Source organism: Gigantopelta aegis, chromosome 2 (genome assembly GCF_016097555.1).
Source record: "Gigantopelta aegis isolate Gae_Host chromosome 2, Gae_host_genome, whole genome shotgun sequence".
Classification (NCBI taxonomy): domain Eukaryota; kingdom Metazoa; phylum Mollusca; class Gastropoda; order Neomphalida; family Peltospiridae; genus Gigantopelta; species Gigantopelta aegis.
This window is the reverse complement of record NC_054700.1, coordinates 27,955,760-27,980,283: the sequence shown is the minus strand read 5'-3', so window position 1 is coordinate 27,980,283 and position 24,524 is coordinate 27,955,760. Positions and strand designations below refer to the sequence as shown.

At 36.3% G+C, this 24,524-nt stretch overlaps 1 protein-coding gene across 1 annotated transcript in view; it reads left to right on the top strand.

Moving 5' to 3' along the window:
* The first annotated feature begins 13,880 nt into the window (after window positions 1–13,880).
* The window catches only part of LOC121387969 (degenerin-like protein asic-1), a 35,438-nt gene continuing 24,794 nt past the window's right edge, over window positions 13,881–24,524 (top strand). Inside the window, exons 1-2 of the mRNA XM_041519155.1 lie at window positions 13,881–14,370; window positions 22,634–23,120. Of these exons, the coding sequence (XP_041375089.1) occupies window positions 13,881–14,370; window positions 22,634–23,120 (977 nt within the window). The remainder of the gene's footprint in view (window positions 14,371–22,633; window positions 23,121–24,524) is intronic.

The following is a 24,524-nucleotide window of genomic DNA, read 5'->3' as shown; positions in this document are numbered from 1 at the left end:
CCTTCTCACGAAAACTGCTACTAATGTATTCACTTTCACGTCCCCAGTCTGTGGCAGCAATGTCTGTCTCGTTTGTGAGAAAACGTATCCATGACGAATTGCGGTATTTAAAAACCCCCAATGTAAATGGTTGACGTGTCCTGTGCGGTCCTATAAAGAAATACTTCATCCACACATCATTTTAGCATTTGAGAGAGCTTCCTCGTTCAGTGCAGAAATAGAAGCCGTTTCATCGTCAATGGTCAATCGATTTTGTCAGAAATAAATTAGAATTCGGTGATATTAAGCATGGCTAGTCGATAAATATTATTTTGCCATGAGTAACATGATACTAAGTAAGTTCCAACTTGTGCCCTGCGACTGGTACACCAAAACCTATGGTATGGACAGTCTTGTATGTGGGAATGTGCATATAAAAGATTTGCTGCTTCTTTTTAAGCAGGAGACCTAGAATGTTTTTTAATTCACTTGCCACGGGGCCAGTCGATTTGAAAATGCACTGACCATGGTTAAAAATTTACTTGCCCAATTTTAACTGTTGATAAAACAAAAAACGAGTAAATTAAAATCATTAACTTTTTAATGTACATTTTGCATACTGAGATCATGTTTAATCAATTTGTCAGTTTGCACAACACATAGGCTCATTAGGCATGCTTTATGGTTTGTTACTTATTAAAATTTTACACTAATTGTTTCCACTAAAACTTTACTTATGAATGAGTATATATTTATGTATTTATGAATGGAAACTCCTCCAAAAAAAAAAGAAGAAAAAAAGAAGAAGAAACAAGAACCTTTATTAGCATAAAGTGTACATGTATTACAGTTTAATGCTTACACACACACACACACACACACACACACACACACACACACACACACACACACAAAATTAGTAATTTTTCAATGCAGGTGCTTTGTTAAATTTATCTATTTCATGATATTGAGTACTTAATTATTTTTATGTTTTATTTATTTTTTGCAATTTATGTGATATTTTATAAATTAAATTAATAATTTACACATTGAAAGTTTTGCAACATAAAAGATTGGTTAGCGTTTTGTAATTTACGCTTTCACTGTACTACTCTTAATATTAGAGTATCAAATCTTTGGGTTCCAGTGTAAAAAATGAACATGGCGGCAAACAATAAACTTTAGTTTGTTCAGTGTTTACACTTTATAACTAGAATAAAGTTACATTGGTATGTATTCTGATGTCATGGATGGTTCAAAGATTACTGGTTGCCAACTATTTGTTAGTCAAATATTGAATGTGATAGCAAATCGAAAGAAGTGACTTGTAGATGTTTCTTTTTGTTTTCGTAGAATCCTAGATTTGTAGATTTTGTTTGGACCACTTGTCATCGGGATCGCACAAAGTAACTTACTGGACCGAATCAAAAAACCACTAGCCTCGGGCATCCGGACACCGTATTCTAGAACCCCAGAATTTTAGGTAGGTGTAACCTATGTGACGGCAGCGGATTTCCTCTGTCTCCGTTTCGAAGTAATCTTGTCCGAAACCAAATTAACTGCAATGTGCTTTGTCCTGGTGAATCGTTCAGTTAGTATTCTGTTCCTGTTTTTTGTGTACATGTTCTACGACGAACGTAAGTGAAAGGCTGAGAAAACCCATTTTTGTTAATTTCATTGAAACATTTGCGATTTGTTTTAGGTTTTTTTAGGAAATTAATATAAATTCCAAGACAAATTTCAATTTAAAAATACATTTTAATACACCGCCTCTAGTCTAAAATAAGAGGTTTGGCAGTGCTAATGGAATTAGTGCACACTGGTAGACGGTCTGCTCCAGGTGGTCAAATAGGTACTTTTAAAGGGACATCCCTGAGTTTGCTGCATTGTAAGATGTTTCCGACTAATAAAATAGTTCTACGATTAAACTTGCATATTAAATATATTTTCTTGTGTAGAATATCATTGTCTGTATATTTAATGTGTTTCTGGTCGTCTTAATATTTGCAAGAAGCCAAAACTGGATTTTGTCTTCAAATAATTTCGTACGTACGAAACAGCTATATTTTAGGAAATAAGATGAAATTTAATCTCGTACAAATATTAGAACGATCAGAAACACGTTTAATATACAGCCACTAATATTTTGTGCAGAAAAATATATTTGATACGTAATTACAATCGTTAAAAAGTCTGTTAGTCGATAACATCTTAAAGGGACATTCCCGAGTTTGCTCCATTGTAAGATGTTTCTGACTAATAAAATATTTCTACGATTAAAGTTACATATTAAATATATTTTCTTGTTTAGAATATCAGTGTTTGTATATTCAATGTGTTTCTGGTCGTCTTAATATTTCTAAGAAGCCCAAACTGAATTTTGTGCCTCAAATAATTTCGTACGTATGAAAAAACAATATTTTAGGAAATAAGATGAAATTTAACCGTGTACAAATATTAGAACGATCAGAAACACGTTTAATGTACAGCCACTAATATTTTATGCAGAAAAATATATTTGATATGCAATTACAATCGTTAAAAAGTCTCTGTTAGTCGATAACATCATAAAAATTGCAGCAAACTCAGGAATATCCCTTTGAATAATAACAATGTATTATATACGGTTCAAAAAAAAACGAAACACATAGTTAGATTAAAAGTGCATTTTATTACAAGATAATAGATACATAAAGGTCTTCAGAAATTGAACACAGTCCAAACTGACAAAATAGCAATGTTAGTGAGTTTACAGATTAGAGTGGAAGCATTTTTTCTTCTGCATGTAAATATAGTTAAATATTCAAACTACGCGTTTCTTTCTTTGAAGAAGTATATAAACAATTTAATTCAGTGATGGTCACATGAGCTGATATAGATGTGAACGACGTTGCAACATTATTCGCCCAACAGCAACAGAGAAAAATGCAACTCGACTGTATTTATACAATGAAATGAAATGAGCGGGACGTAACAAGAACGTCTGTCCGCATGCGGTTCCATTTGCTGAAGGTTCGATCCTCCTCTGTAGGCTCGTTTGATTATTACTTCCCGTCCCAATCAGTGATCCATAACTGGTCCATCAAAAAGCGTCGTGTGTGCTGTCCTGTGTGTGGGATGTGGGAAGTGCACATAAGAGATAGATTTTGATTTTGTCCCAGAATAATGTAAGCTAGTTAAATATGATTCCTTTTTACCATAACATTGAATAACAATTGTCTAATAGTAGCTCTGCTAGACAATTATTTGCGTATCCAATCCATTCTAATAAGCCGAAAACTTCTAGATTTAATAAATGCATGCAATGTCTTCAATACGTTTTGAGCTCTAGTTTTAGAAGACCCGGCCCAAAGCCACAGAAGCTGAATCTGGTGCTGTTAAAATAAAGAGCATGTTCTATGTCTTCTGCCGCTGTAGTTCGCGCCAACACAGACGCGATGTATTTTATCACATTTAATTCAGTTTCAGTGTCTTTGTTTTTTAACTGGTACCATACTCGCAGACCCTAATATCGATGGTCGCCTAACGGACTACCTTTGTAAAATTCTTAGTCGCCCATAGCCAATAAAGGTTGCCACTGGCGACCGGGCGACTGCTAATTTTCAACCCTGTGGTTGGGATGGTGATACGAAAGTGTGTCTTTTTATCAATTGCCAATAAAGATGTTATATTTTGCTGGGTACCCAGCCATGTTGGCATTAAGCGTAACGAAAAGGCAGATGTTGCTGCCAAGTCTGCTTTGAACTTGCCCCGTGTTCATGTTGGTGTCCGCTACAGTGGTTTTAAATTTCATATTAACCAATATATCTTTTCGACTTGGAAAAATGATTGGAAAGGTGCGGTTGCGAACAAGCTTCATTCTGTCAAGCCACCCTGGGAGTGGCAGTCATCCTTCCGGCGGTGCAGGAAGGATGAAATAGTCTTGTGCCGTGCCCGCATCGGCCATACATATTTGACGCATTGACATTCTTAAGATGTTATCGAATAACAAATACTTTTTTAACGATTGTAATTACATATCAAATATATTTTTTTGCATAAAATATTAGTGGTTGTATATTAAACGTGTTTCTGGTCGTTCTAATAATTGTACTAGTTTAAATTTCATTTTATTTCCTAAAATATTGGTTTTTCGTACGTACGAAATTATTTGAAGACAAAATTCAGTTTGGGCTTCTTACAAATATTAAGACGACCAGAAACACATTGAGTATACAGACACTGATATTCTAAACAAGAAAATATATTTAATATGTAAGTTTAATCGTAGGAATATTTTATTAGCCGGAAACATCTTACAATGGAGCAAACTCAGGAATGTCCCTTTAAAGAAAGACTCTCTTCATCAGTGTGAACATTGTCAGTGTACACTGACTGTGCGCCACAGTTTGGTGGAGTGTGATCACCTTAAGCCGACGAGAAATGATATATATGACAACAGAAATCTTTTGGAATCTTGTGGATGCTCCAATTGCATGTACTGTAGAGCTTGGAGACACGACAGTGAATCAGAAAAATGTATGTATTTGGATCCACATGCATTCTTAATCTGTTCCAAGGCTTTAATGATTGCCAAAATTTCCGCAGTAAAGACTGATGCTGAATCGGAACAATCTCATGGAAATTATTTTGTCTGATGGAAAAAACTATAGCAGAAGCCACTGAATTCCCATCTTGTGATCCGTCTGTGTAAATAGGGATGTATTCACAGTATAAGTAACTGCATCTGTGCGATCTTTCTGTAGATGCACAAGGTCGAATACAATTTTCGGTGGTTTGATACACAAGGGTGACAAAACAAAATATGAAGGCGTTTTCAAGATGTCGGATACATCAATGTTGGAAACTGATAAAAACTACTTAATGTGAAAACCAAATGTTCGAATGGCATTCGGCTTCGCGACAAATAACTTCATATATTTGTTATCAAACACCGCATTATGTGCAGGATCGTTTGGCATTGATTTAATCTTTGTAGAATACTGCAGAGAAAGCCTTGTACCAAGGTCAGGCACCTGCCCAGGTAGGCCACGATCAGGCTAGGACTCGCACCAAGGTCACGGCGAAGGTCACGTAATCAAGATCAAGGTCGTGGATCTATATGGACCTGGATACTACTTATATATTATGTACTTGTCCTTAGTTATATTAAAAACAGAATCAGTGATACTTTTTATGTAACTTGTGGTCAGTTAAATAATTTAGCAGTAGGCCTATAATATATATTATTTACTTGTGCTTAGTTATATTAAAAACAGAATCAGTGATACTTTTTATGTAACTTGTGGTCGGTTAAATAATTTAGCAGTAGGCCTATGTATTATGTACTTGTACTTATTCTAGTTATTCCATACTTGTTTCAAATTATTGTCCATCAAAGATTTGACATTATGCAAATAATAATAATAAACATTATTACTGAAATATGTCTTGAAATATATCTTTCTTTTAGACTTCTATAATATATTGTGTGCTCCAGAATGCATCTTAAGGCAACTGAGTTTTCAAAACAAAATTCATGTTTAATTATTTTGCCAACCCTCTGAACTCAAATCCTGGAGGGAAACATTGCCTGAGTATCCCAGATCCAGCACGCTATCATAGCATGGTAAAAATGGGAGGGGGAAATCTAGTCAAGGCATAGTTTTAAATTTACAATTATTTTACAGATGACCATTAAAAAATAAAATTAGATCTTAAAATAGTTTATTAAAGGGACATTCCTGAATTTGCTGCATTGTAAGATGTTTCCGACTAATAAAATATTTCTACGATTAAACTTACATATTAAATATATTTTCTTGTTTAGAATATCAGTGTCTGTACATTCAGTGTGTTTCTGGTCGTCTTAATATTTTTAAGAAGCCCAAACTGGATTCTGTTTTCAATAATTTCGTACGTACAAAAAAAACATATTTTAGGAAATAAAATTAAATTTAACGTAGTAAAAATATTAGAACGATCAGAAGCGAAAGAAAAATGAAAAGGCAAGAAAGCATAATTAAATATTGGTTTTAAAAAGTCAAAACTGTGTTATGTACCAAGTATATAACGTTTTACAAGATAACACGATAACCACAACAAACAAAGTTACAACATTATATATGTAATGATACCTTTGCTTTATTAGACATCTAAAATACAATTATACAAAATATAATCATGCATATACATAGTGCGTTACGGAGAGGGTTTTGTTCAAATTCAATTCCTTTACAATTTTAAAAAGCTGGCGTTATATGAGTTCTTGTTTGATTTTGTTTCATGTTAACAAAAACATGACTGTATAAAATTGAATAATCCTCAAAATTCCCCATATTCTCAGCCCATTCAAAATTTCTGAAACTTTCCGTCGATTGTTTATACAATTCCAATTTAAGCCCTAGAAGTACAAAAATATATTTATCCATTCCTCCAAAACTGGAAATAATACACCCCATTGAAAAGTAAATTTATGTATCACTGGATCCTCCAATTATAATATAAGTAGAGTTAGACTTGGCCACCGACAATCTGTGTGGTGAAGTTTAAGTATTGCAGATATAATGTAGTATTGCAGATATAATTTCTCTCTCTCTCTCTCTCTCTCTCTCTCACACACACACACACAGTCCAAACATCATCATTAGTTTACTTCAATGTTTTTGTTTCTGTCTATTATGTTTGATGTTCGTTTTGATGTTATTATATGTATTCTATAGCTGTGGTAATACAATATATTATAACCAATTTCAAATTGTCTTTCTTGTCTACAATTAATTATCATAGGTGAAACAATTTCAGGGAATATGTATAAACTAACGAGCCGAATTTCGGGTGGTATGTATAACACGCATTCTGAGATTCCTGCTAAGGAAATGCAAGTCATTTACAAAACCACTTGATCTTTAACGGTGTATGATAAAGCCTTGCAAGACATTTCAGCTTAGCATCTTGAGGCACTGCGGGGAATTACGGACATGCAGGTGGACAAACGGAGGCAAAACGCACATGGACCAGTAGCGAACTAATAGCTGACATTGCCAGGGAGTATACATCACTCCTGGGTGAATCAGCCATGACACATATTAACTGGTCTGACCACAACGCTTCGATTTTAATTTAGAAGATAAATGTAGTTTTTATTAGGATTGTGTGTGTGTGCTTCATGTGGACGCGACACTTCGCGCCTGTTGACACTGTTTAATCACTAATGATAGAATGTTTGTATTATTGTTGATCGTCTATTTTATTTACCTTTGTTTGACACCCAAAAGCCAATATAGTTTTCATGCTGGTATGTCATTAAACATTCAGTCATTCTTTCATTTTAGTTATTAATGTGTGATCAAATCTATTTCCTACTTACCAGCTTTTCTCACTGTTTATTTAAGGTTTTATGAGTTAACTACGTACATTACGATTATCAACATCAATTAAGGCAATTCCCTAATGAAATGAAAGAAATCCAAGGTATATATATTCTAATATATACATTTCCCTGCGGACTGTTTGTACTGAGAACAAACAACCCATTACGACTTGATATTGAAGCTCAATGTCGGTATTTCATGGCTAATGTGCTTGGCACACGATATAAAACCCTTTACAATAGCATGGTCAGTGGGAGGTAAACTAGCGATAACTGACCATACATTTGCTTTTCATTTACAAGCATCAGAGTGAGAGTCTACTTTAACAGCTTTTTATCTCTATGTATGGACCATAATCTGATGTGTTTCCAGAAAGCTAACTCGGTCGAGAAAAACAGGGCCGACTCTATTTATTTATTTTAAAAAGTGACATTTCATTTTTTCTCCTCCACGTATATATGTATGTATCTATCTGTCTAGCTATCTATCTATGCACAATTTTTATTCGTACTATATTATATTGACAATACGAAAACACATGAGGTTAACAATATCTTTATCATACAATCTCAAGCTTAATACAACAAGTTTTTGTAAACAGAATACGCAACTTTAGTTCCAGTCAGCCATTCAACAATATTCAAATGATGTAAGACTACGAGACACGGTGTCTTTTTTAATGGAAATGACGTCAAACGTGGATATCCTTACATAAAAATAAACTATTGCTGAATGTTGTTGTTTTTGTTGTTTTTTCTGAACGCTGGACAGCTGATAGTATAAAGTTTCTATTGAAATGTTCTTGTTTGATGACTATGGATGCATACGTCAATTATGGAGTCATCGTAGTACGTTTGCTTAAATGTCAGGAGCCAATTTCACAAAACAAAGTAAATGTACGTCTGCGACTAGAGTTAAACCGGTCATACGTTTAGATGTGTTTGGAATCTATTTTACGCAGAAAATGACATCATTACGGAAGATGGAACATTTTATTGACCAAAGAAAATTATATTTGTGTATTTTAAACTATACATGTATTTGTTTTTTTGTTAATAGTAACAAGAACTGTGGTTTAGTCGTAGATTTACGTTTACGTGCAAAACTAGGCTTACGATGTTTTGTGAAACTGGGTCAAATAAACGTACACATGTAGTGTCGTGACCTTGATTAATTTACATCTATAGTCCATTCCACAAGGAACGCTCTTTTTTATACTATGGAATTTACTACAAGTTAGTTATTTCTGAGCTGATAATTTGCACACAAAAATTGATGGGTTTTTTTTTTAAAACTAAAAACTTTTACTTTTCTTTTTTCGTCAAACCAAACTGAAATTATTAAAAAAAACTAAACATTTTTATAGAAGAATGGGACGGACTATAATTTGCAAAGTTATCAAATTCTCGGGTCCGACGAAACACCGAAACGTACCAAATGGACCGAAATGGAATAAACGAAACAGAAAATGGAACATAAAGATGTACCCAGAAACCTATTCTACGAACATTAAAGCTGCAATATCACCTAATAGTCTTTTAACATTGTTTGTTAAAGCCAAATACAAATACAATAACAGTTTTAACAAATCAAAGTCGCATGCTTTCACTATCAGCTGTGTTTATGCGACAAACAAGGCCGCTGTCGTGCTTTTAACACTAGAATAATATTGTATGCTTTCTTTTTTATGTCAACATCTGGGGCAACCGTTCGAGTGAAATTTGTTCGAGGCATACCTATGAATTTGGAAAAGGATCGTTATTTGGATCCCAGAGTCAGAAATCTCATCGTGTTGGACGACTTGATGTGTATCGTCAATAATGATTCTCGCATCACCGACCTGTTCACGGAAGGAAGTCACCACAGAAACCCCTTGGTGATTGCCATCAATCATAAACCCTATTACAGCAAGGACCCGACACAGAGAAGAACTGCTTTAGATTTGCCTCGTGCCAGGGTTGGTGTACCTTATAATGATTTTAAACATAGTATCAATCAATTTATTTTTCGACTTGGCAACATGATTGGGAACAAGCTTCATGCTATCAAGCCAGTCTTCGAAGAGTAGCAGTTCTCCTATAGGCAGTGCAGGAAGGATGAAATAGTCTTGTGTCGTGCCCGCATCGTCATATTTACTTGACCCATTAATTTATCTTGCAGAAAGATCATCCACCTCAGTGTGACTACTGTTAGTGTATTCTGACGATGCGCCACATTTTGGTGGAGTGTACTCATCTGAAAGAAACTAGAAAAGATATATTTGGACAACGTGATGTGCTGGAATCATTTCGATTTCATCCAGAACTTTTATTACAATTTTTACGTTATACTGTCTTTTATTCTAAAGTTTAATTTTATCTGTCTGTGATATTTGTATTTTTGCATAGTTCATTAGACTGTGTTTTTATTAACTTTTGAATTTTTATATAGATGGTTATCATTGCATTATTTTTGCATTTACCATAGTTTGACACCCAGTAGCCGATGTACTTTTCGTGCTGGGTGTCGTTAAACATTCATTAATTCAGGTAGATAAGAAACTGCCATTACCTTGCGCTGTTCAACTATCCCATCGACAAGCAGCAAGTTCTGACCTTGGCACGGCAGATATATCCGAAAAACACTCGTCATCTGATGCAACGGTTTGAGGAAGCTACTCACAGGCTCTACAGACATCTATTGGTGGACTTGTCCAACTTGACCGACCACGCCAGAACATTGGCGCCTTTAACCCAATGGTTTAGAGACGTAATAAATTACCTGAATTGTAATACCTGCCTTGAATTGTAATAAAAACTGCCCTGAATTGTAATAAAAACTGCCCTGAATTGTAATAAACTAGCTGACTTGAATTGTAATAAAGCATTGCCCTGATTTGTAATAACCAAAGCTGCCTTGAATTGTAATAAGATACCGACTTGAATTATAATAACACAAAAATGGAAAGGAACGTGTGTTTAACGGGACCGCACCGCATTTCTTCCATTTAAGGCTGTTGAGTTTATTGTATTTAAGTCAATCATTACTGCCACGTAGGCTTCTCCTTTCGACTATTAGCAAATAGGTTTGTGGACCCACTGGGCTATTTGTCATTCTAGTCAGTGCTCCCCAACTGGCATGGTATGTATTATCCTGTCTATAAAAGATCCCTTGCTATTAATCGCTAAGAGTAGCACAAGGAATGGAGGCAGCATGTTTTCTATCTTAGTATCTAGCTCAGTCGATAGAGCGCCCGCCTGATGTGCGTCGGTCACAGGATCAAATCCGCTTGGTGGAATAATTCTCTCATTGGGCTTTTTGCCGTCCCAGCCAGTGCCCCACGACTGGTATACCAAAGGCCGTAGTATGTACTGTCCTGTCTATAGATATCACTTGCTATATTAATGGAAAAATGTAGCGGGTTTTCTCTGACTACGTGTCACAATTACCAAATGTTTGACATCCAATAGCCGATCATTAATAAAGCAATGTGCTCTAGTGGTGTCGTTAAATAAAACAAACTTTCTTTCTTTCAGACCCTCGCCTATACAAAGTAACACAGCCATAATTTAGGCCTAGATACCCAAAGTACTATACAAAGTATATGGGTTGTTATTATGTATATGTATGGGTATGTTTCTCTCTGTGCGTGCGTGTGTGTGTGTGTGTTTAATTAGTCGGCCACCCAAGGGAGAAAACATTGTGGCCTTTTAGGACAAGTAGCTACTTCATACAGGTCAGTTTGTTCAATATTAGATTTGGGAGGACAAAAGGCTGTTCAACAGAGGTTTGACTGTTATCTTTCTGGGTTGTACTGGGCAGAGAATCCCTTGCCAACAATTCAACCGTTACAACTCGGCACCTTTGGACATTTTCCCCGGAACTAATTTTGTAACTGCATACCATTGGTAGATCGATGGGATAGGACTATAGCACCAATCGCCAACTACAAATTAATTAGCTATGTTGTCTTAATCTTAAACATTGTCTTAAAATATATTTTTTTTAAAGTAATTTTTTCAGTTAATAATAGCATAACAGAAATTGTGTTTTACACCACTAGATAACAGATAAAATCAAATATGTATGCCATTTATTGTAGTGTATACATGGGCCATTTTTAATTAAACTTGGTACCCTCCCTTAAATATTAGCATGTTATCGGGATTAGTTTGTTGGAATGTGTGTGTGTGTGTGTGTGTGAGTTTATGTGCGTGTGTGTGTGCGTGTGTGTGTGTGTTTATGTGTGTATACCATTAATACTGTTGTTTCAACGAAAAAACTCGATGTGTAAACACCTGCTATTAGCTCTTATAAACCGTTATAATATCCATAAATTTATTAACAAAATTATTATTGTTGTAAAAGTTGTCTAAGCACAACCAGTTGGGGCGGGTCACGGAAATCTGGAATAGCCTTTATTGATTCCTGCGATATTGTAAAATATAATATTTCCCCAAAATAAGACTGACGCGCCTCGGGTTGATAGGATTCGCCCCTACTGCACCGATTCGCATGGCTGTTGAGGATATTTCTCCATATGAGACCATTTCCTTTCTAAAATATTGTCGGATACAATATCTTATTGTCTTATTGTAATAATTAGGGGATCACTGTTGTATTTGACCATTTGCGGACGCTATTGCTGGTTTTAATGTCGCAAAGTGTTCTACCGGCAACGCGAAGCGGAGATGGTAAAACATATTTGCGACCGTCAAACGATCAAATACAACATAGTTATATCCCCATTCTAATTAATAATTGCCGTTTTGTCTATTTTGCTATAAAAAAAACTATAATGTTTAGAACGAACCGAGTGTTAATAAAAAATATGGTCACTACTTTTTTCTTTAAATCGTATGACCAAAAAAATAGTGTAAACGAATAAAAAAATATTTTTTTTAAAACATCGTTCAAGTGCAATACCAAAATTTTCGTATTTTATATTTGTGTTTTATTTACTTAATTACGACAATATCAACTGGTATTACATATTTACTGGATCAGGACACTAATCGCGATAACTAGTGCTAGAAAATATTACATTCTACATTACTTACATGCATACATGCATACATACTTACATATATACATACACACACAATCACATATACACATCTGACCAAAACTCTTTTGCCTATTTAATTTATTATTAATCAGAAACAGTCCACTTTTGTACGGTAATAGATCACAACATCTGAAAAGCATGTGTTTAATTTATTGGCTATGTCTTTGTATTGGTGCTTTATTATGTATGTTTTTAATCATTAACAGACTTCCATCGACTTTGATATGAATGAAGAATCTTTAAATGAGATTGAATTATCCGATGTACTGGTTTTGCTTCCACGAAGCGTTCCAAAACAGTCATAAATACTGCAATTGCACCCAGATGCAATGCCGTCACATGTTATTATTACGTGAATTTCACTGTCTCAATGACAGCTGTACGTTTACGCAATTTATCTACAACGTCATAAAAGTAAATTATTAAATATTAAATTTAAAATTATTTTTAGATAGCCCGATATAAAATGCGTCAAAAATATTAATGAGTGCTTTTTTTATAATTTTTTTTATTAAAATGAGTTTGGGTGCGCACAAAAATTATGTAAATCCAACTATATTTTTGTTGTAATAATCTAAATTGCCTCAGTAATTTATTCTGTCCCGTATCAAGCTTCTGGCTATCCAGAGACAGCACCCATGACGGACATGCTCTAAACCTTAGTGGTATAGGAGCATGCTAAAATATATCGGACTCGGACAACGTCATAAACTACAGGGCGACAGTCGGAGAAATCCGTTTATATGGTCTATAATCAGGATTCTTCACACACCGCACTGATCGATTTTTGGTAAGTATGAGCCATTGACATCGCACATAGCACCGTCAGTTTACTGTAATTTTCTGCTTCAGAGGACTTGTCCAAACAGTTTGATGGTTAATGGATGACAGTTATCAATTATCATAATATGGGAGGTGATAATTAAAACAGCGATGCTGCTGCGTAATTGTCATTTTGTTGATACAGTATTCTAAATTTGTTTTTCTTAGTTTGATATTCCAAATGTCTCTCTTAATTGCTGCACAACATGACATGTGATGTGAGCGAGAGGATGATGTACAGCACACGGTGGTCTGTCGTTTTTGGCATGTAAATAGGTATTAGGAATACGTTTCTTATTTCATCATAAAATATTTCTGTTTTCGTAAAGTGGAGACAGGCTTGAACATTTGTATTATTTGTCACTCAAGAGACATCTAACTTATTAAGTGTATGGCCTTTTCATCTGCAGACTGGGAAAATATTCGTATGACGCCGAGGATTGTTTTCTGTAATTAATCACGTGAATCTTTAATTATAAGAGGGTTGAGTATATATTCAGTGAACACATGCTTGGTATTGCTGAAGTGATAAAACAACACAGGTAAACGTCTGGAATTAACCGTCTTTACGTTCCGTTTTGGTATGTTTGTAACTATTAATACAACCACAATTCAATAACGTCCATCTTGGGCACACCTTTGACTTCGACAGTGACTGTCTTGGACGGAAATACACCACGATGGATGTACTTAAGGTTGCCAAAGCGGCGGAAGCGTTTGGATACCAACCACCTGTCGCTAAAGCCAAGGAAGCGTTTCGAGAGAAGCTAAAAAACAAAGAGGAAAATACTTTAAACGACAAAGTGGACAGATTTTTCAATGAAACCAGTTTCACTGCCCTGACTCGCGTCTACAACGCATCCAACTGGTTCAAGAGGATATGCTGGCTGGTGGTGCTTCTCGGAATGATGTCCTGGCTGACGGTGCAGTGCTACTGGCTGTTCGAGCGCTATTTCAGCTACCCCGTGGAAGTCAAGATGGACCTTGTGTCTGCAAGAGAATTGGCCTTCCCGAGTGTCACCGTGTGCAATTTGAACCCTCTAAAGCATTCCAAGAGACACAAAGTACCTTTCAACGAGATTCAGGCCTTTGTTGAAATCGAGTACAATGACATTCTATATTCGCAATTTCAGACTGATTATTTGGGCGACAAAACTAATTTCGATTATGGTAAGTTTTACTGTTGACGTCTATTGATTATAAGTTATAATTTAATACACCTACTGTGGCATTTTCCATCCTTTATCGACATCTATATTTTGAATTCCCTCTTTATAAAAGACCTGACCGAGAATGAAACAAAACCCAGAAAGTAGACGAGCGTAGGCAATTATTTGTTTTATGGTAAAATAATTCAATTAATATTGTCTTAAAGTTACGAAGGTGGCCTAGTGTTGTTATAACATAATTTTCGTACTTAAATACAAACATACAGAGCTGTCAAATAGGCTGTTGTTATTATTGATTAGCAGCGACCAATTTATATTGCACGGGCAAGGTAGCAATTATCATAACATGTTTGTTTGGTTTAAAGACACCACTAGAGCACATTGATTAATTAATCACCGACCGAGCTAAATCCCACTTCTGGGATTTAACAAGTAGACAATCCAGAGAGGCTCTATTAGGAGTTGTTCTAAATGGTCAAACATAATAACAAAAAAATAGTATTCACAGTTTATCGGATATTTCGTGGGTGGGAGTCTGTTATTTCAACAAAATGTTATTAAAAACCAACAACAACAAAATATCCTCCCCAAAACCCCAAATCTGTTCTAGACATTAAAAACAAATTAAAACATGTTTTCGATATGAAAATCATCATAGTTTACATCAAATTTCTCAAAATATTTCTCTCATAAACATTTACATGCCAGTGACACACTAACGTTCACATACTCGTCTACAACGTCAATAGTGGCTAAATATACCGTAACCGTTAATCGTGTATTATCCTGTAATCAAGTACTTCACAAATAGCTTGTATCTTTCAATCCAGATAAAACTAGTGTGTATTTTTAATAAAAGCAATCATACAGCCAAAACCTAACCTTGTATTTGGTACTAAAACATTAAACACAACAGAAACTCATAAACATTCACGTTTAACCTTTTCGGCAAATGCCAAATGGGCAATTCATATTAATACTATTTGTAAATCAGCTTCGTTAATGATATTGAAAATATATGTAATTTTTATCCGCCTGGATGGGATGAGTGTTCTTTAGTGGAGGAAAACAATACGTTGAAAAGGTACAATTAGAAGCCGCCAGATTAATCACGTGTTTGCCTAAATTGACATCTAAAATATTTTTGTACTACGAAACTGGATTAGCAACACTTACAGGCGTAAATTTAAAAAGCTGTGCACAATGTTTAAAATAATGAAAGGTATGGCTCGTAATTTTATGATACACAGTATTCCACAAACAGTTGGACAAAGAGCCCCTTACATATTGAGAAATTGGAATGATATTTCTTTAACCCCCCCCACCCCCCCCCCCCCCCCCCCCCGCTAGAATTAATGTACTTCAATGGTCATTTATGCATTCGACAATAAAACTTTGGAACAACCTACGAAGAAGAAGAAGACAGTAAAGAAATGTTTTTTCATGTACATATGTATATAAATGAAACAAAACGTTTCCCTTAATTAGTAAATAATGTATGGATTTTTTAAAGTATTACTATTTATTTATTTATTTATTTATTTATTTATTGTTATTATTATTATTGTAGCCATTACGTTATCATTGTGGTGCCTTGTTTGTGTTTTGTGTTTTCGTTTAGCAAACCTGCTGTCTCATTATCGAACACAGAAAACTTTATTGAGTCTTTTCTCAGTTTCTTTTAATTTTTCTTCTTTTTTTTTTTCATTCTCTTTTTCAATAATATTTATTTTTGTTCATATTTAAATTGCAAAAATATATTACTATCGTAATATGTATTATGGATAAGGCCTAGTAAGTTGTATAACTTGTGCCTGATCCATTTGTTGTTTTAAAAAGCAATAAAATATGTTTTCATCCAATCATTCAATAGAATAGATGTTTAACGACACCCCAGGTTACTGGATACTGGGTGTCAAACTATGGTAAATGCTAAACTGTAGTGAGTATCAACATCAGTATAAAAAAATTAACAGTTAAAGTAAAACACAGTGCAATGAACTGTACAAACAAATACAAGTATCAACGATAGATTAAATTAAAATTTAGAATAAAAGTCAGTATCACGAAGAAATTCTACGACCAAATATGTCTTCTAATTTCCTTCAAATGATCACATTCCACCAAAATGTGGTGTACCGTCAGAGTACACTGACAGTACTCACACTGAGGTGGAGTATCCTTCAAGATAAATGAATGAGTCGAGTATGTATGACCGATGCGAGCACAACACAAGACTACTTCATCCTTCCTGTGCTGCCTATAGGAGGACTGGCTTCAAATCATGAAGCTTGTTCGCAACCGCACCATTCCACTCACCGTACCAAATCGAAAAGATAAATTGGTTGATACTATGTTTAAAATCAGAATACGGCACACCAATTCTGGCATGAGGCACATCCAAAGCAGACTTGGCAGCTGAATTTGCCTTTTCATTACCATTGATGCCAACATGGCTTGGGAACCAACAAAGTTTATTGTTAATGGATAAAAAGACACACTTCCGTATCATCATCCCAATTAAGGGATGGTCCAGCTTCATATTCCATAAAGCTTGGAAACATTGATGTCAATCTGTGAAAATAATAAATTTGGATGCAATAGAATCCTTTATTTCTTCTAAGGCTTTAATGACTGCCCAAACTTCAGAAATAAAGATTGATGCTGAGTCAGGCAATCTCATGGAAATGATAGTGTCTGATGGAAAAATTGTGGCACAAGCCACATAATTCCCATCCCGTGATCCGTCTGTGTAAACAGTAAAGTGATCACTGTACCTATCGTGAATTTCCACGAAAAAATGTTTATATACAACAGCATCTGTACGATATTTCTTGAGTTACACAAGATCAAATAAAATTTTATGTTGTGTAATACACCAAGGTGGTAAAACAAAATATGAAGGAGTTTCCAAAGTGTCTGTTAAATCAATGTTGGAAATCGACCAAAAAAAAAACCGATTACTGTGAAGACCAAATGTAAGGATAGCATCCGGCTTGCATCAAACAACTTTATATATTGATTATCAAATACCGCAGTATGTTTAGGATGATTTGTTAATGATCTAATCTTGCTGGCATACTGCACAGAAAGCTTTGCACGTCTAGCACCCAAACAAGGTTTGTGTGCATCAACGTACTAACTAACTAAAGATCGATACAGATGGAGCATAACCTTTCGAGCTGCTCTCCATTCTGTATTACCAATACCTTTTAAAATATTGAGAGCTTTTAAGCCTTTCTTTTTAACATATTTAAGGAAAGGAAAGGAAATGTTTTATTTAACGACGCACTCAAAACATTTTATTTACGGTTATATGGCATCGGAAACATATTTAAGATGGGGCACAAAAGATAGCTTGATGCCAAAGATAACCTCCAGAAATGTACTCTCCTCCAGAACTGGAATTGGAATTTTGTCCAAAAACAACTGTAGTCTAGTGGCTTAGGTCAATGTTGGTGCATTTTTGGAAACAAGCATGAAACTTTGCACACACATATATATCATTGGTGTGATTAATTGTAGCTATAGAAACACTTCGACCTACTACCTTCAGGTACACCAATCTCTTGTGGGTGAATATCGGACAAAGTCGACCTCACCCGGACATTGAAAGATCTATCTTTTAAAAATTAAGAAATGAAAACAGGAAGTCGACCTCTAAGGCCCATGCCATGCAGGTCATTTAAAATCCCACACTTCCAAGTGGTATCGTAAGCATTCTCCAAATAAAAAAAACGCTGATACTAAGTGCTGATTATAGATGAAAGCTCCCCTGCAAAACATTTCAAATCTTACAAGATGATCAGCCGTGCTACATTTAGATCTGAACCCACATTGCACGTTAGTAAGCAATTCTGAGTTTCAAGATACCAGGCAAGTCTACGATGGATCATTCCTTCCATGGTTTTACAAATGTAACTTGTCACGGCGATAGGGCGACAACTTGTAGGATTAGGTGGATCCTTACCGGGCTTGGGGATAGGAATAATAAGGGTTTTCCTCCAATCAGAAGGAAAGTCGCTAGAAGTCGATATGCTGTTAAAATTATTCAAAAGTACCATCAAAGATGATTCAGATCAATGTTTTAATAACTGATAATGCATTTCATCTGGCCCTGCTGAAGTATCATGGGCTCTACGAAGTGCATCCTGCTATTCCTCCACAGAGGAGGGCCTGTTGTAAACTTCAGCATTTTCAGATGAAAAGTTAATAGGTTGCTTTTCAGCTTTAGTTCTGACAGATGTAAATGCATCTGTACTGAAAGCAGAAGATGAGTTATGAGAAACGTTGTCTGCCAATGCATTGGCAACGTTACGGTGAGACGTGACATCCGTATCATTAACAGACAAATGATCAACTGTATTACAGGATTCTTTACCTTTGATTTTACGGATGATATTCCAGACAGATTTCACAGATGTGTGTGAATTCAACTTGGAGACACAATGTCTCCAAGATGATTTCTTACTCTGTCTTATCCCTCTGCGAGACTCAGCAGTAACAATACAATATGCATCCACGTTATCCCCAATAGGTTCACGCTTGAACCTCTCGAAGGTCCTGTTTCGCTCTTTGATTGCATCCGTGCACGTATCATTAAACCTACGGCATCGGTGGCGTCGTGGTTAGGCCATCGGTCTACAGGCTGGTAGGCACTGGGTTCGGATCCCAGTCGAGGCATGGTATTTTTAATCCAGATACTGACTCCAAACCGTGAGAGTGCTCCGCAAGGCTCAGTGGGTAGGTGTAAACCACTTGCACCGACCAGTGATTCATAACTGGTTCAACAAAGGCCATGGTTTGTGATATCCTGCCTGTGGGAAGCGCAAATAAAAGATCCCTTGCTGCTAATCGGAAAGAGTAGCCCATGTAGTGGCGACAGCGGGTTTTCTCTCAAAATATATGTGGTCCTTAGCCATATGTCTGACGCCATATAACCGTAAATAAAATGTGTTGAGTGCGTCATTAAATAAAACATGTCGTTCTTTTGTATCATTCAACCATGGTTTATTGAAACGCTTTGGGATTGTCAGTCTTATGAATAGTTTCATCTGCAATTTCCTTCAAGATGGAAGTGAACAAAGACATGGGATCATCAGCAATGGCAAATTGTTACAGACGAGTATTGCACAGATGATGAAACTGATCCCAGTTTGCTTTCGCCAACTTCCAACTTTGAACCCTTTCAAGTGATGGAGGTCAATCATTCTTCAAAATAATTGGAAACTTTTGACTACCACAAGGATCTGGACCAACTTTCCATGAGAAATCAGCAAAAAGTGATGGACTACAAAGAGTAAAATTTATGGAAATGAAAGATCCACTTGCAGAATGAAAATATGTATGACTTTTATCATTAAATAAAATTAAGTAATTTTTGATAATTAAGTCTTCCAACTGTTTACCTCTAATATTCACATTCTCACATCGTGTAGTGACCTTAAAATTCCCCCATAATAATAAATGGAGTAGGGAACTGGTTGATAAGATCTTGAAGATCTCTAGGATTAAAATTAAAATGGTTTTGAGGAGGTAAATAAACTGAACATAGAGTAATAGTTTTATGAGCTGTAACTTTTACAGCCACAGCTTGTAAATTAGTATTTGATGTCACTGTACTCTGAGGAATGTTTTCATTAACAAGAATGGAAACACCCCCAGCTGCTCTATTTTTAATTTATTGAAATTTATGATAGAGGTTAAATTCCTCTCATAGATACTAGGAAGTTTCTGGACTTAGGTCAGGTCAGGTCAGGTCATAGGGCTTTACGTGCACATTTAGAGCAAGCTGTTGTAGCGCACGCCTGTCCTGGGCACAAGAGCCGGCCTTGCCTTAGACGTAGAGTATTTTTACATGCCCCTATACCACTAAGGTTTCAGGCATGTCCATTCCAGGTCCGGTCTCTGGATAGTCAGTAATCTGACCCGGGGCAGAGTTTCTTGAAGACACACAGCAAGATGATTATGTTTTTGAATTAAAATACTTAAATCATCAAAATTGGGCCTAAGCCCACGGCAGTTCCACTGTATGACTGAACTAGTACGGGAGTTATCATAACTTTTTTCCTTTTGATATAAATGATCTATCTCAGTCACATCCAAATCCAAAGGATCAAATGGATTACTGACTGGGACCGAGCGTTGATCAATCTTCTTTAAGCATCCCGAAGAGCAATCCTTCTGACTTTTAGTGACTATCACTGGCAAAGGTTTACTAGGACCTGGCTCCCTCAGCACTTGAACCATGTAATGGATTCATAGAACCTGAAGACACCTGGGTCGTTTTCCTAACTACTTTTTGCGTAGCTTTAGTTTCCTGTCTCTGAGCTTTCTCAATGTCGGAAACATTATATCTACCTTCACCATTGGGCCAAGTTAGATCTGTCTGAACTGAAACATTGTTTGTAGACACTTTGACAGAAACGCCATAAGATTTACCTGCTGCAACAGGTGTTGCGGTCTCCACAACCTGTCTGACTTCAATAAAAGACAGCTGCTTTTCAACTTCTACCGTTTGGACCTGTTGCTCAAACTTCCACCTCGGGTTCTCTCGCGAGTACGCGAAGTGTTTTCCCTTGCAATTGGTGCATACCATATCATTTTGACATGCCTTGCTGTTGTCATCATACTGACCACAACGTCCACATGTCAATTTGCTACTACAAGTGTTGTAGCCGTGTCCAAACTTTTGGCATTTAAAACACCGCAAGGGTTTCAGAATAAAAGGAACAACTGGTATGTTTAAATACCGGCCTTGATCGACTGAGGAAGTAATTGAAGGATCAAAGTATTCGTCGAAATTAGTTCATTATTTCGACGAACTTTTATCCATTTGACAGAAACAACACATTGAGAGGAGAGATTATCGCAAATCTATTCCTCACAAACTCCCTCTAAATCTATTGATCGAATCACTCCCTTAGATGAATTAAGAGAGGAATGTGGTGTGACATTAATCGTAATGTTGCACAAAAGTTTAGATTGAAGAAGGTTTCCAGAATGGCTCACGGTAGCACATTCTACCAGCAGAGATCCATTCCACTTTTCTTAACACTTTTTTGGCTCTCCGGCCAAGCCTTCAAGCCCTTTCTGAATTGCAAATGGAGACAGCTTGCTTCAGGCCCCGTTACCGGATGACCCGGCAATGAAAAATCCTTGGCCACGTTTGCGAAGAAGTTGTTTTAGATTTATTTATATTATTGAAATTCATGGACTGCGAAGAGTCTGAAACATCAGTATGGACACTTTTCAGGGTCCCATCAATGGTGTTCATTTCCATAATTCAAAGTGATATCATTTATCAACCATGCCTCCACCCACCACGGAGTCCAACAAAGTGACATGATGCTACGGATAACCTGCAGACACTCATACCAGTTATACATGGTTGATATACTCAGGCAATAAAAATAAAAATAAATAAATCCCATGATTGACCCTAGAGCGACAAATGCACATGGTCATTTGAGCAATGTTTGTTCGTGGCAAATATAACAAAAGAAACGTTGTTTGCTCTTGAGTTTGGTGTGACCAGCCGATTGATCAGTTCAGGCGTCCCTGACCACCAGTCTGGCTAAACTCCAGGCCAAAGTGGTGTGTTGTTAGAAAACATACCCGTAGATATGCCCCAACTCATCCATCAGGATCCCATCATCCAGCATTACGGGATGCACCTCACGACCAAAAGGTGCCGCAGAAGGGGAGTTGTGCTTTATTGGCGATTCTCAAAGCGAATGTTACACCCATGCACCACGGTGAGGTTACGGAACTCGCAATAATAATAATAATAATAATAATAATAATAATTTAAAACATATAAATACATTTCCAAAACTGTATCGGTACTTAAGTTGAATTATGTCATAGATTTATAAAAGGTTCTTCGACATATCCATGTCATTGTATTGGGGGTTTTGACAACTTAGATCTGGACAAAACGTGGAGAAAATTCTAAAGGTAATTAAAGGTAGGAGAGTCAATTATCGTAGTTGTTAATAATGTGGTTCGGATTTTAAGTAATAGTCTATAATGAATATCAGGTTACTACGTTTTGATATCGTGGTTATTTGGCCAGGTTTTGATAATGGTGTTGCAAGTGAGTGAATTTGCGTTGATTATAGGTCAGAACTAAATTTTTCGTGACTACATGTGAAGGAATGTTCATAGCATGAAATAGACTATGTTTTGACTAGAAATACTATGTCATCGTGTAAGAGGAGCAAGACCCTTTTTAATTGTCATATCTTGTTTCTGCTCTGTAGAGTTGGAAATAACGGATAACACCAACACAAACATCTACCCTCCCCCACCTCCTCCTGCTGCTGACCAGACAACAACCTCAAATTCAGCCAACAAAGACTCCACTACTACCGCCACCCAATCTCCTCCTACCGCATCTTCTGCTGACAAATCGACAGCCTCCTACACATCATATGGAGACTCCACTACTGACATCCAACCTCCTCGGCCTCCTCCACCTACACCAGGAGATAAAATACGGAGAAGACGACAGGCGAGCATGGACTGGAACTTGGTGTTTCAGAACAACACCTTCAACAAGTGGGACATGTTGGAGGACTCGAAACTGTCATCCAAGTTCTACAAGGAGCGGGACGACGACTACAGGGCCGCCATGGCGTACGCCTCCTTCTCCAAGCGACACCCGGAGAGAACAGTGATGCGCGGGGGACACAAAATATCAGATTTTATTGTATCGTGCAAAATGGCAGGATTTATGTGTTCACCTAAGTAAGTGGTTTACTATTATTAATGGAGTAGTAGTAGTAGTAGTAGTAGTAGTAGTAGTAGTAGTAGTAGTAGTAGTAGTAGTAGTAGTAGTAGTAGCAGCAGCAGAAGCAGCAGAAGCAACAGCAGCAATAGCAACAGCAGTAGTAGTAGTAACAGACTATATGTTTCCGCGTATGATTAAATGAGTTTGTAAGTAAAGTGTTTGGAATAAACATATCTTAGTTTACAAAATGAGTGTTTTGTAACTTTAATTAAATGGGTAAGAAAACGATTCAATCACCGTTGTGAGGTGTATAAATAGAGGATATTATATGAGTGTCCATGACACTGACAGACGATTTTTTTTCGACACGACTGCCTAAATTATCATATTACCATATAAGTGTCATAAACATCGTCTGTCATGGACACGAATGTAATATTCTGTTTATTACTATAGGGATCTTTTATATGCACCATCCCAAAGACAGGGTAATACATACCACGGCCTTTGGTATGCCAGTCGTGGTGCACCGGCTGGAACGAGAAATAGCCCAGTGGGCCCACCGACGGGAATCGATCTCAGACCGAGCACGCATTAAGCGAGAGCTTTTACAACTGGGCTACGTCCCACCTCCAATGATAATAGATTCGACTGATCAAAATTAAGGTAAAATATTAAACGAGCTCTAATTCCAGCAAAGAAAACAATCTATACAATTTTGTTTACACATTTCGGGAAACATGAAAGTTGACGTAATTAAATTATTGTATCTAATGTGCTTGATAACAGGGTCGAAGCCAACTATCATCTTAGTCGGGTAGCTTAGTGAAATTATCAATACCTGGCGGATAAAAGCACCAAATTTTGTATGGTGGTCCATTTGGGTCTACTAATTAATTTTAGCCTAGAAGCCCTCTTGAATTATTGTTGGTATGTACGTAAAACCCTAAAATCCAAGATGGCCGATATGTATGAATACAGATTACTTTCTCGAGTTCTAGGAGACGTAATAAGGCCACATTTTTGTGACACAATGTATTTCTTTGGGTCACTAAGTCTGATTTAGTATATTATAACACTATCAGAACATTGAGTATTACTCAAACCGTATTTCTTCTAGAAAGAACTACCCCACACAACCAATTTCCACTACATATCCAATCTCTTATACCAATGCTATCATTGTCAATTAATAAACCATAATGAGTCATATATTTCAATAACTATCAACTTCTTGTTAGTCATGATGTTATTATAATACATCACCAGGGTGTTTTGTAGACTAAATACGGTGTTGTGTATGTGACATACCTGAAATTGTGTAAGATTTGCTTTGCTGCATTGACATTTGGTAGTCTCGTTTTCAGGAACATTTAATTAATTCCCTGTATGCTCTGGATACCATGAACTTGAACCCTTGG